Source organism: Gorilla gorilla, chromosome X (genome assembly GCF_029281585.2).
Source record: "Gorilla gorilla gorilla isolate KB3781 chromosome X, NHGRI_mGorGor1-v2.1_pri, whole genome shotgun sequence".
NCBI lineage: Eukaryota > Metazoa > Chordata > Mammalia > Primates > Hominidae > Gorilla > Gorilla gorilla.
The window spans coordinates 54,120,016-54,138,073 of record NC_073247.2 but is presented as its reverse complement, the minus strand read 5'-3'; the positions used below and the strand labels follow the sequence as shown (position 1 = coordinate 54,138,073).

The 18,058-nt window shown below is 40.2% G+C and overlaps 1 protein-coding gene across 1 annotated transcript in view; it reads right to left on the bottom strand.

The window, feature by feature from the left end:
• Positions 1 to 666: 666 nt before the first annotated feature.
• The window catches only part of MAOA (monoamine oxidase A), a 90,962-nt gene continuing 73,570 nt past the window's right edge, over positions 667 to 18,058 (bottom strand). Inside the window, exons 7-15 of the mRNA XM_004064031.5 lie at positions 16,143 to 16,292; positions 15,680 to 15,839; positions 14,733 to 14,829; positions 11,227 to 11,280; positions 6,757 to 6,814; positions 5,444 to 5,541; positions 3,583 to 3,694; positions 3,317 to 3,379; positions 667 to 3,118 (exon numbers count right to left, since the gene is read on the bottom strand). Of these exons, the coding sequence (XP_004064079.1) occupies positions 2,972 to 3,118; positions 3,317 to 3,379; positions 3,583 to 3,694; positions 5,444 to 5,541; positions 6,757 to 6,814; positions 11,227 to 11,280; positions 14,733 to 14,829; positions 15,680 to 15,839; positions 16,143 to 16,292 (939 nt within the window). The 3' untranslated portion in view covers positions 667 to 2,971. The remainder of the gene's footprint in view (positions 3,119 to 3,316; positions 3,380 to 3,582; positions 3,695 to 5,443; positions 5,542 to 6,756; positions 6,815 to 11,226; positions 11,281 to 14,732; positions 14,830 to 15,679; positions 15,840 to 16,142; positions 16,293 to 18,058) is intronic.

The following is an 18,058-nucleotide window of genomic DNA, read 5'->3' as shown; positions in this document are numbered from 1 at the left end:
TTGTCTCAATGAGGGATACTTCTGAAGGGTCTTCCTAGCTCCTCATTAGAACCTGTAGTTGCAACTGCATTGTAGGTCGACTCTCCTGCCCAATCCTACCTTCCTCACCCTCTTAGGTGTATTTCCTGAGGATTGTCTTCAATAAACTTTTTGCCCTGACTCTGAATCTTAGAGTCTGTTTCCAGGGAACCCAATCTAGGACAAGGAGTAAACCAGGGTACAGAAAGACTGAATTTTTTGCCCCTGGCATACCAATAGGCAAAAACAGTTACAGTGCTGGCAACAAAATGCATAGATCACATTATGCTGCCATGAAAAGAATGCTCAGAAGCCATCTAATGCAACCCAACCTTTTCCAGATGTGGAGACCGAAAGAACCAAAGTGACTTGCTCAAGTTATCATAAGCTACTAGGTGAGAAAACTTGGACCAGAATCCACATCTGTGGCCCAGTTAGGCAGGCTACAGTATTTCAGCGTTTAATCAGTTCCCAGAAAACCTCAATAACACATGACAGTCAAACTCAACTTTGAGAATTTGCAGTCGGTATTAAACAATTTCCTAAGCCTATCCTCCATGGACAATGCCTCATTGTGACCTCCTGCTATAAGAAGCCATTGAACTTTCTGCATAGAGCTATCAACTAAATACAGGAGTCGAGTCTGTATTGGGGGTGGCAGTGCACTTTATTAACAAACAAAACAGTACCATACAGGCAAAATCTTACTTCAGTGGCAAAGCACACACATAAGTATACTCCAACGTGTAGCACTGGGGCAAACTTCAGACATGGAACATTAGGCACCAAGTTCACAATCAGACTAAACATAGTTCACAACCCTTCAATCCATACTCTTCAGTGGAGGATGAGGCCTTATTTAACAGTTAACTGGGACAGACAGATGAAGTTTTAAAATCTAATTCTTGGCCTAACTGTGGAGTGGGGCCGACTCAGCCTTCAGAACTGTGAAGTGGATGCCTTAACAGGGCCAAGATCTATCAGCCTCTTAAACTGACTTTCATTTCTCTGGTTCAGAGAAAAAGCTTATGGTATCTTCATGTTGGATGAACTTGCATATCGTGAGAGTCCTCAGCTCCAATTTCGTGTCTAGGCACATCTGGACTGACATTCATTTTGATACCCAATCCATAGATTAATAGGGTTAATCTAATTAGAATAAACTAAATCGTTTTCCAAAAAGTTGAAAAGGGTAAATCACATGAGTTCTTCAACATTCAAGACTTTAAATATGTTAGCAAACTGATTACTGTTCCAACTGTTGCCAGTTAAGAAGTTTAAATCAGCATTTCCCAAAAGGTGTGTCAGGACTGAGTTAATCAGTAAGCTAATAGAAACAACTGCAATAGACTAGGGATGAGATTTCTCAAAGCAGTCTGATATAATATGCGGCAACTCCTTATGTACTGGAGCGTATCCAATACATTCTCAAAACTCCTAAATTAGCTAAAATGCAAGGTAAAGAGCAGCAGAAAAATGCAGCTCTTAGGATAGGCAAAACTTTGGAAGATTTATGTCCTCACACCAGGGTCCAGCAACTTAGGTTTGAATTTATGATAAGGTTAATGATATAATAAACTTGGGTTGGCTGGTTTTCCCTGGCAATTGTTAATTCCCCTTAAATAAAAATATGTTGATACATTGTAAAAAGAAGTATTTTACGGTTGAAACCTTTGGAAAGGGCTTTTAAAAATCTGAGTTTTTAAAAAGGGAAAACAAGAGGTGGGCACCCTTGTGGGCCGACATTACTCCTAAGATAGAGAACTTAGTTTTCATATATAAAATGACTCAATTTCATGTCTTTTATAAAACTTAACAACTAAAGCAAGTGAGCTTGCTTTAAGGAAATTAGAGCCCTAATTTCTTTTCTGTTTGATAGTCTCAACAAATAACAGTCAAATTTATCATATGTATTTCAGTACTTAAGAGAAATTGGCATGCTTTGCTAATATTTATGCAGAGGTAACCACGTTGAAGACATATGTAAGTTGAGAGGTATGTCTAATTCTATGGTCATAGGAAAAATTAAAAGAAAACTGCTGCTTTCCTGAAGTTGAAATAGAATGTTACAACTGACAAGGATCCATTGGTGTCTAGCTGCCTTCCAGGGGGAAGAGAAGATGCCAGTCGTAGTTGGTCTCCCACAGAGCTAAGCAGGGAGTCCTCCTGGGGGACAGTCCTGCCACTATTTTCCTCTGCTCAACTGGAAAGCTGCACATAAGTCACAGCAAGTCAGTTTCAACATTCTAACTCAGTTAAACACTCTCCTCCATAAGAAGCGAAAGAGGAAAAATACAAATAAGCTAGCACTGAGATTAGATGTCTAGAAAAGTCGGAGGAACTACAAGTGGTCAGGAGATTCCTGAGGCAGCAGCCCACAAGATGTCCCCATTCTGGTCTGAGGGTCTGCATGCCGCTACCCCCAACACTGCTTTCCTTTACTATTTCCTGATCCAAAGTGGAGGCTGCTTCCTCCAGGAGGCTGTGAGCCTCTAGGCTCTGTAATGACACTTCACCATTGCCTAAGGAAAGAAAAAGGACAGTTACAGGCTGGGCCTTCACCTACTCCACCTCCACAGACAGAAAGTCAAATGCTTTGTTTCTGAAATCATCATGTATTTTGCATTGAAGGGAATAAAAACAGGACACAGAAATTGTTTCTGATGAGCACATCACGTTTAACTTTTTGAATTTCAGAAAGTGATCACAAGGCTTTATTCTATCAATTAACATGAGTTGATCTACACCGACAAATAAGATGGAGCTTGATCTTACTGAAATTAATTAGGTGATTCTTTGAATTGTTTTTACTTTAACAATGATTGGAATTAAGCCAAAGGTAGTTAAATCCAGTACACTTAAACATGGCCCAATGACACAGCCTTTAAACTTGTCAATATTTTCCTCTTGGTGGTATTGAAAACCAGTGAGCAGAGAGCATAAGAACAGAACTTCAAGACCGTGGCAGGAGCTTGTATTTGTACAGCACAAACCCCAGGGCAGTTACTGATGTGGAAAATCCAATGATCTTCAGCAGGCCAGAAACAGAGGGCAGGTTCCTTTCCCAGAAGGTGTGGGTGATTTCTACCGCTGGAACGTCCTAGATGAAGGAACACAGATCATGAGCAAAAAACTCATGCTGACAAGGAGGAACAAAACACATCTGCAAGATCCATGCATGGAGACCCCTGGGATAGTTGCATCTATAATTAAATCAGAGGCTAGAAGAAGGGAGATGTGAGTTTTATGTTCCATGATTGGTCTAAGGAGAGATAGTGCCCAGAGTCACCAAACTTACCTTTGATTCAGGTTCTTGTACCCAGATGTCTTTCTCGGTCACCTTCCCGAGACCATTTAAGACCTGAAAGAAAGTGACCATGGTATTATGAAAAGAGGCTGTATAGTTTCTACAGATTCAAGGCCCTGCTAGCCACAGATGAGCCCCATGAGTGAGGGGCAGAGAAATGGACATACAGATTCTATCAGTGTCAAGAACTAGCAAGACCAGATGCCAAAAACATTGCCGTGACTCGGGAGGGAGAGAGCCTGGGCTTTCCTGCTTACCTCCCTAGCTGCTCGTTCTCCAGCCTCAACTGCCCCTTCCATGTAGCCGCTCCACTTTGTGGCAGTCTCTGTGCCCGCAAAGAAAATCCTGCCCACGGGTTGACGAATCACTCTTCAAGGGAACCAAGAGGTTACACAGAGTTACTTGGGAAGGTGGGCAGGGTAAATGAGCCAATCACTGCCCTCATTTAGTCTGCAGAAGGCACAGAAATTCAGACTGTTTAAAAAACATCTGTATGACTTAGCCCAAGGTGAAAGGCCACTTTTTGCTTTCTGGATCTGCATAGAGGATCTGAACTTTCAAGCCAGGGAGAATCAGGCCATCAGATCATCAATCATTAAAGGGGATGTTGATCTTTTCCAAGCCAGCCAGAGCTGGAATATAAGAACATGTATTCAATCCCCAAATCAGATTTCTTTGCTGTTTCCTGTTGGCAGTCCATTCTTCTCCCTGTCCTGTCTTTCTCGGGGGAGGGTGCACTCTTCTTGAAAACAGCCACAGATCCAGCTTTGCAGGCACTCCCAGTGTGTCAGGAGGAACTGCAGTGGCAGGTGGGAAGACAGGGACGTTAACTGTCATTTCTGGCAAAGGAGAGACCTGAGACATTATATGGGTGTGTCTCTTTAAGAAAACAACCTCTGTACAGTTAGCTTCTCTGAACTTCTCTAGGGACTGGCTGAGAGCAAGGAAATGGGTCTCCTCTTACAAAGAAGGGCTGGACTGAATGGACAGCTGTCCCCTCCAACTTTTTTGGCTTTGACTCCTGCCATGTCCACAGCTAGTTTCATGAACTCTCCCAAGCTGCATGTCCTGCCCCCCACTCTGATGGCCTTCATCTCAACCCGTTGGCACTCCTTTTTCCAATTCCAGAACCCTGGGTTTCATCTATTCCTCATCTTAGTCTTGTCTTCTAGACTTCTACTTTGATACCAGAACTAATCCAGTTCATCAATCCTGCTATTGTTAACAGAGGCGATCTGACTCAGTTAAGAAGAAAAAAAAAAACAGACTAAAAACTCCTGTAACGAAAAGGTTAATAAATACTTCCTCCTTTTCAGTGGACAAATGTGACCTTGTATTAACTTTCTAGCTCTGTTTCTCTGGAAACCAGATGAAGGTGTAATGCCATCTATGGAGGCAACACCATTTATGCTAAAAGTGCCTCCCCTCCCACCCCCACATTAGTGAACTGCATCCAGGCTGGGAGGACTCTAAATGAATTGTAAATACCTGGTAGGAGGCTATCACTTTGGGCTTCCCTGAGTGTGGTGTCTCTTGTGACTGAGCAAGTCTTATAACTGAGCAAGTTACTGGACACTATGCCTATGAAGCATAGAGATAATGGCTCCCATGGAGCAAGGGGCTTCTAGGTCCAGGTGGACCCACCCCACGTGGATGTCATTTCCTCACACCTCAACTGTATACAGTGAGGACTCTTCCCCTGAAGAGGACTGTCTGCTGATGCTGCTCTGTTGGCAAGACAGAAGTGTTGGATAAACACATCCAATGTCCTTCTGTGTTGACTGGTGCCAAGGAGCCTAAGGCAGTCATGTGAGACTAAATGTCAAGTTGAGCTCACGAAGTCCCCTTGGAGGACACTGTAGCTTGCTTCATTCTCACAAGCACTGTTCACATCTGAAATCCTCCCCACTGTTCTGCTATTGTTCTGTATGCTGACAGCTATTGTTCTATGTAATGACATCCTTATTTTTCTATGGACATCCAGAAATATACAAGTATTATCTAGGACATAAGAAATGGGGATTTTGACAACTATTTCTAGAATTTCCATTGAACTCTGCTTTTCCTTTTAAATTTGGCACAGGTCTTGGATTAATTGGCCTAGTGCTTGCGTAATACCTTCCATATTGAGTCATGATCCCAGGAGGGAAGTAGGCCGTGTAGCAGCCCCCAGAGTACTGCTCCTCACACCAGTTCTTCTCTTCATAATGCACTGGCTGCAGTTCAGTGGGGAAGAAAATGCAAAAGAGAAAACAAAGCTGAAATGCTGCAAGTCAATAATATCGTTGCTTTAACAAAAAGTTTACATTAAGAAAATAAAGAAGATCCTGTTTTTCTAACTCACTTAAGGGGAAACATGATAGTACCAAGCAATGGCCTTTTGTGAAGTACCATGTGGCAAAACATGTATACTTTGCTCTTCCCATTTTCTTGATTAGGGAAGACATGAAGTATTCCAGTATCTGGGAGAGAGGGGTATCCATCCATCCATGCAGATTCTGAAGTCTTTAGAGCTAAGTCTATAGGAAACCCCATCAACAATTCAGCTTGTGGAAAGGTCTGCTCAAATCTCTGGAGTCCCTAATAACAGACTTTACTTCCCCATCTATCAGGCATTATTGCTAAGGAAAGGGTGGGAGGGAGGAGGCAGAAGACAAACAAATGTCTAAGAAAGGCTTTTTTCCCAACCACTTTTCTAAGCTGGAAACATGTATGATGGGAATTCCACTAAAAAGCGGCAATTAAGATGAAAACTGTTTCCTAGGGGACATGAGAGAACCTTCTCTAATTTCCCTGGCACATTCAGAAAGTTTATTATTTGAACAGTTTAGAGACAAACCCCTGAAAGAGCGCTCAGCCATTCTATTTTTTTTTTTTTTCAAAAAGATGTAATTTCATTCTCCTAATTGCTTTCAGTGGTGGATTGAAAGCACTGATATTCCTAAATGAGTTGTGAATTGAGTTCACACATGGAAAAATAAATTAGTATGACTTTGACCTGGGAAGAGACTCTAGATTCAGTCTATCTTGTCAAGTACATACTACTTTGCCTTCACCAACAAATGATAACATATCTGGAATTTAATTGTGCAGCAGGTAAGTGACACTGACTGGGGGCAGGACTTCCGTTCTAGGAACCCAACTCACCCATTCTTGACATAATCCCTGCAGCTCTAGGCTCTCATTACAATTGGCTGCCAGTTATCTAGTGAACATTTAAACAGCCCAAAGAAGTTGCTGTGTCAGAAATTCCATGCGCCTAATACCAGCTTTTAATGACCTTCTGTGACTGCTGAAGTTTATCCTCCAAGTTAAGCACATCGCTTTATACTCTCTTCATAAGACTGTCAAAAAATCAGAATCTGCTTTGCTTTACTACTTATAGTGAACACAGAAGAACCTGCTAGGGATTAAAGCTGGGAGTTTCTTACATGTAAAGCTTCTTGGGATCCCAGCACTTTGGCATAGAGCTCACAGATTTTCTTCTTCCTATAAAACAGAGCCAAAAAAAAAAAAAAAGTTAGGGAAGGAGTAACTGATGGGTATAGAATAAATACAGTGAGTTCTAGAGCTCTTGGTATCAACCAGATTTATTACAGAAAAATTAAAATCCATGGCCTTCTGTAACTGCACAAATGAACATTTCCATGAATCCCCTCACTCAAATTAACTTTCAATGCCTCAGTAGTCATTTAATTTGAGGATTCAATGGAATTATTCTTTTCTTTTTTACATTTTTGCCTCTTTCACTACCTAATATGATATCTTCTCAAGATAAAAATGGGAAAAATGAATTCAATTAAGTTTAGCCAGTCTTAGGAACTGATTCTATATAACTTTTCTGGAATACGTAGAATTCTAAAATGATCCCTTTTATAAGTCTATAGTATAAGTGATGGTGTCTTTTAACTATCTTATACTTGTGTTTTAATTACCTACAAACATATAAAGCTCATTTCATCTTTTAAGCATAACATAAAATATGCTATACAGAAAGTATCTACAGTCATTTCAGTCTAGGAATTTGTCACTTGATAGAATGGTCTGTGGACCACAGTATTTCAAAGTGTATCTGAGGGATGGGCACAATATGCTAATGTTACCTCAAACACAGCCTTTGGTTATTCTCATAATTCATTATCTAAATGACTAGCCCAGAACATGGTATTTTCATGTCTGAAAAAGTTAGTGGTTGTACTTATATAAACTCTTTTTGAAACGAAATACATTTTAAACTCACAACTACTCATGGTGAATTTTTTTAAAAGGTCTAATTTACTAAAATCACCTGTTTTAGAAATTAATGGTTTTATTTCTGGATTTGTTTGCATAGGTTCACACTGATCCAGTTATATACTTTTCCTATTTACCTTTTATAGTTTTAATATAGTTTAAACATTTGAAAATGCTCTAAAATATTTGTTAAGGGATAACAAGCAACTGGAAAAATATTTGCTTAAAAATGTGGCAAAAGGTTTGAGTCAAATCTGTAAGACAAGTATTAAAAGCTGAAGAGACAAAATTATGCAGGGCGCGGGGAGCTCAAGCTTACTGGTAATAAAGAAATAGAGATTTAGAAATATACAATTTTATGTTGCCAATTACATTAGAAAATATTTTAAAGACATGCCCCCAATTTCTCTGAATAACATGGGACAAAGTGTAAACTTATAAATTTATCTAAATCCTCACACTTAAACCATTTATATAACTTCCAGAACATTCACCTCATATGTATAAAATCAGCAGGAGGAGGCAGATTATAAACTTTGCTTATTGTTACCATTTTCCATGGAAGGTTTAAGGGAGAGACAAATGCCACTCCTGAGATGATGTCATGCAACATCAGATGGATATTTAGGTGGATAGTTAAATTTCAGGATAGTCAGAGGAAGTTTGGCTTCCTTCAAAGACCTGCTCACATTATACATAAAAAGTCATAAAGGAAAGGAAGAATGGGAAGAAGTCTCAAGACTACTGTCTGTCTGTCTGTCTGTCTCTCTCAGCCTGATTCAAGCCCCTCATTTCAGAGATGAGGAAACCAAGGCTCAGGGAGCTGCAGAGATTTGTTTGATTTTGCTCAGCTAATTAATAGCAGGGTAAGGCTCTACTCTTCTGAGTAATCTGCCCATAGTAGGTACTCAATAAATATTTGTTCAGTCAAAACCCATCCTCAGCCTACTCTTTGCCTAGTCTATGAAGAGATGACTGATTCTAACACCTACTTCACAAGGGTGTTACAAGCAATAATTCAGACATTTCGAGTTAATTAGAAAATGAAAGTATCAGCAATGATTATTCTAAAAAAGCTCAACAGTACTTAACTTATTACTGTTATTATTATTTCTGAGATAGGGTCTCACTCTGTCACCCAAGCTGGAATGCAGTGGCACGATTATGGCTCACTGCAGCCTTAACCTCCCTGGACTCAGGTGATCCTCTCGCCTCAGCCTCCCAAGTTGCTGGGACTACAGATACATGTCACCAGGCCTGGCTAATTTTTTTATTTTTTGTGGAGACGGTTTCTCTATGTTTCCCAAGCTGGTCTTCAACTTCTGCACTCAAGCAGTCTGCCTGCCTCAGCCTCCCAAAGTGTTGGGATTACAGGTGTGAGCCAATGTGCCAGGCCTGCTTAACTTACTTTCTGGATGTGTAATAAAATTTTTATTAAAGCAGAGTGAAACCTGAAATCCAATCAACCCACACTGTAGTTGGTTTTCATTCATGAATGTTAAAAACAATTATAATAGTTACAAGTCATTATTTACTGTATTTCATATTATTAGAAGAGCCAAGGATGTGTTCACACAAACACAGGAAATTATCTTTCCCTTTCCCTTCTTCCCTTTAAAATTAAAAATTTTTGGAAAAGATATGTAAGGCAAGCATGTTAAAACAATGCACTGATTGATTAATTTGGCTCTAAAAATAACAGAACCTAAGTGATGACCAAAAGAGGCCACTGTGCAAATCATCTCGTTGAACTTATTCACTGGTTTCTAAATCTGGTTGCTTATCATAATCACCTGAAAAGCTTGTTGAAAAATACAAATACACAGGCCCCACCTCAAACCTACTCAATCACAATCTATAGGTCTTATAAAAACATATTTTCCAAACATCTTTTGGGATATTTTGATGCAGTCAGATCTGGGAACCACTGTTTTTGTCAATGACATATTCAATAAGGGTTTTGCCTTACAAGAACTTTTGAGAAGTTCAGCCACTGTGTGGAATCATAACCAAATGTCTACCTACAGGCTGGTATTTATTTTACTATTAATAAGGAGGGAAAGCAGGAAATCCAAAAGAAAATGTCAGCTTAGTGTAGTGTAATGAAAAAGTATGCGCTATATGCTACTCCAGACTTTGTCACAAGCTAGCTGCGATGATTTGAATGTGTGTCCCTCCAAAATTTAAATGTTGGAACTTAACCTCCAAGGTGATGGTATTTTGAGTTGGGGTCTCTGCGGAAATGATGAAATCAGGAAGATTCTGCTCTCATGAATAGATTAGTGCCCTTATAAATGGGCTGGAGGGAACTAGCTAGGTCCTTTCTGCCCTTCTGCCTTCCTCCAAGTGAGGACACCACCTTCATCACTTTTTGTCCTTCCTCCTTCTGCCTTTTCTGCCATGTGAGGGCACCATGAGAAAGTGCTACCTATGGAACAGGTTCTCACCAAACACTGAATTGAATCTGTTGGCATCATAATCTTGGACTTCCCAGCCTCTAGAACTGTGAGAAATAAATTTCTATTCTTCATAAATTACCCAGTTTCAGGCATTTTGTTACAGTATCACAAATGCACTAAGACACTAGCTATGGAGGCTTGAACAAATCATTCCCCATCACTGGACCCCAAATCCCTCCTCCATTGAGTGAGTAGAGTTTATTTTTAACAACCATGAGATTCCACAATCTCATGGTTGTTTGAATCCCATGATTGTTGAGATTCAACCATTTACCACTTACAGTGAACAGAGAAGAACCTGCTAATTGAAGCTGGGAGTTTCTTCCATGTAAAGCTTACCTGCAAACCATGAGATTGTTGAATCTCATGGTTGTTCAAATAAACAAATCTGTGTGCACATGTAGGAACTCATTCTGCAGCCTTTCCCCCACTTCTAAAGTCATCAGAGTAACTCCCAAAGCAACGGCTGCCAATGGGTTAGCTGTTTAATTTTTTAAATTACATTCAGAGAAAAGTCTATATTTTTGTGTATGTATTGGACCTCTTTAAAAGCTAGCAGAGGATTTAGCGCTACCCAGAGGCTACCCTCCAAAAGCCAAATAACTCTGATGTTAAAAGGCTTACCTCTTCAGGTAAGACTTTAATTGAACAAAGGATTCCAAAACAAAACAAAACAAATATATCATGACAGGAAGAGAAAGGGAGAAAGAAAGAAAAAAAAAAAGCCACTGTCCTAAAATAAATTTTATACTAGGAAGCTTTCAGATAAGGGAACATCAGAACTGTGTCCCAGATAAGCAGTAGTGAATATTTTCATGTACAAAAGTTGCTATAGGTTAAAATATACTTTTTAGAAAGTCCATGTCAGAGAATCTTAGAAAAAGATTATGGCCTTGAAAGAGGATTGGGATTCGGTTTCTACAGCATTTTTCACAGCTAATATTTTCTATGATTTTTCTCCATCCATCTCACAGGGAAATCCTACCTCTTAACCACTGTACAATAAACATGAACATGTAAAATTAATATATGCACACGGGCAAGGGCTAGGTCAAGAGGGCTGTAGCAAAACACAAAAGGTTGGTTTGTTGGAATTTTGAGAATATTTGTGAAGTACTGTGTTTTTCCTCATGTTATTCTACTACTGTCAGTGCAAAAACAAAATACAAAGCTAACTTTTTCATCTATTTTTCAGTTATAAATTCTTACCTTATTTCCTTATGTAGCTTAGCAAGTCGATCAGCTTTCCGGGCAAGAATGAAGCTGGAGAGAGAGGTTACATTGAATGATCAGGTTACAGCTGTTTATCTTAAGAGCTACCCTTTCTTTCTGAAGTATTCTTAACCTGTAGCTATTCAGCATTAAATGAACTCTCTTAGACCCTCCTCCTCTACTAGGGCAAATGCCATATTGTCTTTGGTCTGCCTGTGTGTCCAAAACCCCTGCTAGGCTGTGATCCCCTACACGACAGGTGACCTCCTATTCAATATTTTACTTCTAAAGTTTAACATGGTTTTTGGCATATAGTAGGAAATCAAATGCTGAATGAATGAATGTTGTGCTAAATGATTATTCTGGTAATGACTGTTGCCTTCTGCCAAATACTTTATCAAAGCTGGAAAAACAAATATAAACATGTGTCTGTAGTGGAGGCCACGGTGGGCACCCCCGGCTCCCTTTGGGACCAGGCACTTGTTACTCTTACCTCACAGCTGAAACCTTCCCCAGTAATTGGACAGGGCAGCAGAGAATGCCTCGCTCAAGGTCCCACCCCTCCCCAGAGTTGTTCTGACCTAGATGTGGTTGAAGACAACTCTGAAGGGCCACCCAGCTCCAGAACTTCCAAGGGAATGGCAGAGGCCTTTGTTGGGACAACATTGGAGCTCAAGTTCCGCATAATCCTTCTGCCATAGGTAGTCATCCCCAGAGCACTTCCCAATAAAGTTCCAGCACCCAGATCTCCAGCTCTGAGTCAGCTTCCCTGGAAACTGACCTAATATAGTCCCCAAATAAAGTAACTCAATAAAACTCAGTTATAACCTGCCTGCTCCCCTTTAATCAAATATATTCTATTTATTATACTGATATTACTAACTGCATGTATATTTAAAAGAATTGAATTGTGACATGAAGTCCTTAGTTATACTATTATTAGAAAGCTTTCAAAAATCCAAATGAGCTAAAGGACAATGAAATTATTTTTCCATTAAAAAATTTTTAAATTTGTATTTCTTTTATTCAAGACCAAAAGGACAGGTAGATCAGTGCAAAAAACAGATATTTCCTCCTCTCCCTACCCACAAATTAAAGTGTTCCTCAAATTGGATTGGCAGTTCCTTTAGGGCTGTTATTTGAGATCACTCTGAGAAGCAAAGATGTATGTTAATGTAGAGAATAGTATTTCAGAGAAAGCTGTGGACTATTTAGGAAATCTGAACTATTGAACTTTATGGGATATAGTCATAATTTTGCATGATTTAACACCTCAAGTTATAGCTTGTTATTAATTATTTTAGTTAGATATAGCTTGTTATTAATTATTTTAGTTAGATTCTGGGTTTATGCAAGAATCAGTAAGTTTAGATGTATATAGTATTTTTTTAATCATCAATATCTGATAAAAGATTAAATGATTTATCTGAAAACATTTTTAGTTAACTTGTCTTGTATACTTTTTACAGTTCCCTTCCCAAAGGGCAGTTAGTGTTGGTTATTTCTGTCAAATCTCAAGTCATGAATGAAATAATCTCTTTGATCTAATCCCAACTATGGATAAATAAGCTTTAACTTACTTTGGTGTTTTATTGAGGAAATTAAACATGCTGGCTTTGTGTTGGAAACATTTCACAGTTCTAAAGTACAAGGTCCTTTCTAGTTTCCAAAAGTTTATTACAAACACAGTGCTGGGCAATTACCACCCCTATCTTCAAGGTTTTCGTGGCTGTGGCCATCAGCAAAGAGCAGGGTGGAGGCAAGTGTCAAGATGAAAGAGATTAGAATATCACTTTCTAAGAATTGCCTAAATAACTCCATTAACACCTGGAAGGTTATTTGAGCCCTAACCTAGTTAATAATAAAGCTGAAGAAAGCCCAAAAGCATTGTACACATAAAAACTTGCACCCACAACCAATGCTCAATAAATGGTAGCTTTAATTTTTAACACTACATCGCCAAGTTAAGAAACAGATTATTTTGCTATTCCCCGGTTTCCAAGGAAACTCTCATCTTCTATACTTGGTCCTCTATAACCAATTATTATTATTTTATATTTGTTTTAGCCCCACTGTCCACAGAACACAACCGTTTAACATTTTCCTTTTATACTATTTATCTTAAGTAAAATCATTAAAATATTGAGTTCCACTTCCAAAAAAAAAAAGAAAGCCCAAAACAGCAGAAGACATCACTATATCTAACTCCCAGGGCAAGAAAAACATCAATGCTCTTCCATTCATAGTTGGATTTGTCTTAACCGACATTCTCCTGAAACCTGTACCTGAACCTCCTGCTTTTCTCTGGCATATAGAAGATGATGTCAAACTACCCAAACAACCTATATCCTTTTCTGCCCAATAGGGTTAGAGATGAAGAGGATGTGTTATTCCAACAGTCATTATGTTGTAAGCACCTGCCTTTCTCAGGGAGGCTGGTGTTCTTATATGTTACAATGAGAGAAGTGGTTATAAAATGTCTCGTTAGTAACCAGCAGCACAACCTGCTTTCTAACTTCCCTGGGATGTGGGTCTGCTCCTTTCGCCTTTGTAATTTTCCTTCAATGACATGATGTGCATGAGTTCACCTTTCCCTCTTAGTAAGAGCTATGCATTTCCTAGGGGTAAAGGGGAGACCATTGGTCTCTAAAAGTCACTTGATTGCTACTGAAGCTATGTTCTTTTGTTATAGTGTGGTAGAATAAATCGCCTTTTATTTGTATAGTTTTTGAGGAGGCCAAAAGGCAGGCAAGAGGGAGGCTGTGGAACTCCTTAGCAATTCCTTTGTGGGGACCCCACTTCCTTCTCTGGACTCCCCAGCCCCCATCGAGTAGGACAGCTATGTGCCGGAATGAGAAGAGAGGGGAAAAGCTCTCATTTTCCCTACACAGAACCAGGCCCTGGGTCATCCGCACACTTTAGAGGTTAAGTGAAGCACCACTGCTGAAGGATAACTAGAGTGACCCACCAGAAAAACTGCCATGCCATCCAATCAAGGCCTGGCTCAATTCTGAACTGGGCCTCCTAACTGGTCAGCTGTCTTATATCTCAGGGTAACAACTAACATTTGCTATGTAGCAGATATCTGGAATGGAGAAAAGGATAAAACCGAGAAACCCCACATTTAGAATGTTTTTATAGAATAAAGCAGTTAGTTCTCATTTCAGAATGGCTGTTGACATTCTGCCTGTAGGCAGGGGTGGCTACCATACTGCCTGTCTAGTTGCTTTTTTTCACTCCATCCTCAACACGTAAGCTTTGTATGAGAGAAAGACATACATGGGTACAAGTTCAAAATGGTGTCAATTTTAGTAAAGTTTCCCAGTATTCTTGTGCTACATACGAAACATTACTGCACTATTTTAACACATGGAAACATTATATATTTTGATAGCATTATTCATCATTGCTTGAACTTAATTCCAAAGTAATATACTTTGACAGCATCCACACCAATACATCAACACAATTTGGAAAATGCAGAACAGCCTGCTCTAACCTACCCCATGATGGCAGGCAGTGACCCATCTGGCTTGGTGTCATCCAAGGTTATTGAAATTGGAGCATCTTCATCTTCAATGATCATGCAGCCACAGTAATCTTAACCAGGAGAAAAATCAATGGGAGATCGAGACCAAGCTCATCAGAGACACCCATACACACATAAATATATATAAACTATTTTTTAAGAGGAAGGCAAAACTTAAACTCTTGGTCTTGGCCCCAACCCTACATGTTATGTCTTGTTAAATACACACACTGAATATATAAGGATGTCTATTCACCCACAGACAGAAAATGACCCATCTCCATCACCTTTACATAAAGGGCTTATGACCAGCCAATGCATGACAAAAATGGTAAGATGACCCTGGCTCCTAGCATACATGAGGAAAGAGAAGGGCTGCATTGGAGGGAATGACCCAATCCAGGGAAGAGGTGGGAGGAGGGAATCCGATGAGTATAACCAGAATGCTTATCAACAGTAGCCACCATATCTGGGCAGCTTTCTAAGTCCAAGATCCTGCCTCATTTAATTCTCACAACACCTTAGTGGTAGGTATTACTGTCACCACTTTACACCTACAGACTGATGCTAGCAAGCAAGTGAAGTCCCGGAATGTGTAACTTCAATGCAGTGCTCTTTCCATGGTGCCTGTTGACCTCACTCTGCTCATAAAAAGTAAGAAGCAGGACAGATGCCAGGAGTCAGGGCAATGGTGGCCTTATGACTGATGTGATCTCCTTCTTCCCTCCCATTGCCAACAAGTGCTCTTGGGGTCATTATGTGTGGCCAAGGATATGAGGAAATTGACAGACCAAGATTTCTAATCCTTTTTCTACCAGTTTGAAAATACTTTGTTTCTGTTCAATACCTTCTGTTCAATAATCCTAAAAGAGTGTGATTTCTTCATATAATACAGTTTAAACATGAATAATAGCAGCCTACCCTTCTTCTTCCAGAAGGCCTCCTTGTAATACATCATGCACTTAATGATAGCTCCCATTGGAAGACGCTGAATTAACTGGTTTCTCTCTGCTGGAAGCTCTGGTCTGAAGTGAATCTTGGCAGTCAAGGTCGGAGGGATCGCATTAATTACGTATTTGCACTAAAACACACACAAGCAAAATATTACCTCAAATGTGAGCTTCAGTCTTTGTGGCAGGCATGAAAAATCATCTTTATCACTTCTAAACAACATTGAGCAGTAAAAACATACAAAATGAGAAAATGAGGCAACTGTGAGGCAACAAAACAGATCAAGGTAGGTCAACCAAGGCTGGTAATTTGGAAGACTGAGGCGGAAACATGTCAGCATTAATTATGCTACTGCTTGAATTATATCTGGTTAGAAGCTGCAAAAGACACAAGGCCTATTTACTATATGCTCCTTTTGACTAAACTGAGTTACCTCATAATGTTCATGGTTCAGCGTCTCTATGATGATGTTGTCACTTGACTGGTCAACATGAGTGACAGGATGGTTCAGCTTCACTTGGTCTCCGAGGAGGTCCATTATCCGTTCGCTCACTTGACCAGATCCACCTACAAACTTCCGTTCCTACAGGAGGAGGTAGGTAAGAAAGGAAACATTATGAAAGCCCAAGGAAGGAAAATCCTACTGGCTACTGATTAGAAAACCTCCAGAAAGTCACAGGCCACGCCTCCAATGTCTGCACACTTAACTGTCAGAAGAATTCATTAGGACAGAGGCAGAGTTGACTAAGACAATTCAATGATCATTCCCTGCACAGCTTCTGGCAAAGAAAAGCCATTACAAGTTTATAAAAATCACAGAACCCGAAGAAATGTTCCACTATGCCAATGCTGCCCTGACCAAGTGGGAATATCAGCAAGTCTGTGGGCTTCAAATGCCAAAGAGTGCAGGGTGTGGAGGGAGCCCTGAGAAGGGGCAGGCACGGGGCTTATTCCAGAGGATGAAGTTTCTAATTTCCTTTGATTCCTGTAGTTCTGGGCTGAGGTTGTCCAGGCAGGTAAGGATGCAGATAGAGCCATATTATAGACAAAGTTACAGGGTGCTTTTAGGGATAGTCACATCCTACTAGTCCTACTAGTCACCACCAAATGATGTTCTAAGAATGGGAAGAAGGGCCGGGTGCGGTGGCTGTACTAAAATTACAAAAATTAGCCAGGCGTGGTGGCACGTGCCTGTAATCCCAGCTATTCGGGAGGCTGAGGCAGGAGAACCACTTGAACCCAGGAGGCGGAGGTTGCAGTGAGCCGAGATTGCACCACTGCACTCCAGCGTGGGCAACAGAGCTAGACTCCGTCTCAAAAAAAAAAAAAAAAAAAGAAAAAAAGATTCGGAATATCAGATCTTGAGTAACTTTTTGCAAAACTATCTGGAAGCTTCAAGGCGGAGGCAGAGGGTGAAGGCTAAGCATCTGCTTGCTCCTTTAGATATTGTTAAATAGTTATCTTGAGCGGCCCTTATAAGACCAGAAGTGCTCTACCCTCTGCCTTCTGCTACGATCACCATGGAAATGTTTCCAGCTTAATCTAAGAAGGTAAGTCCTTAACACAATGCTTTTGGTAAGAACCAGAAGGATATTTTTAGCCTATTATAGAAGATTCTTTTTTTTTTTTTTTTTTTTGAGACGGAGTTTCACTCTTATTGCCCAAGCTGGCGTGCAATGGCGCGATCTTGGCTCACTGTAACTTCCGCCTCCTGGGTTCAAGTGATTCCCTTGCCTTGGCCTCCCGAGTAGCTGGGATTACAGGTGCGTGCCATGACACCTGGCTAATTTTTGTATTTTTAGCAGAAATGGGGTTTCATCATGTTAGCCAGGCTGGTCTCAAACTCCTGACCTCAGGTGATCCACCTGCCTCGGCCTCCAAAAGTGCTGGGATTACAGGTGTGAGCCACTGCGCCCAGCCAGAAGATTCCTAACAGATTCCTCAATCATACTCCTCCAGAAAACTGCATAAGCAGCCATGCAGTGATTTTTGCACTTTTGTAACTGGCTACTGTTTTAATGACAACACCAAAGTTCTTTATAAAAAATATTCCTGGCTAGGCATGGTGGCTCATGCCTGTGATCTTAGCACTTTGAGAGGCTGAGGCGGAAGGACTGCTTGAGCCCAGGAGTTGGAGACCAGCCTAGGCAACAAAGCAAGACTCTGTCTCAAAAATTAAATTAAAAAAAGGAAAAAAAATTCCCAGAGTGGTTCAGACCTAAATTCATGATTTGTCTTTCCTCAAGAAACCCAGACCATTTAACTTATAATCTGGTCTGTTTTCTAAGAGGTACTTTGAGTTTTAGTATGGTGGAAAGACCACGAACTGTTTCTGTCTTGTTCACTGTC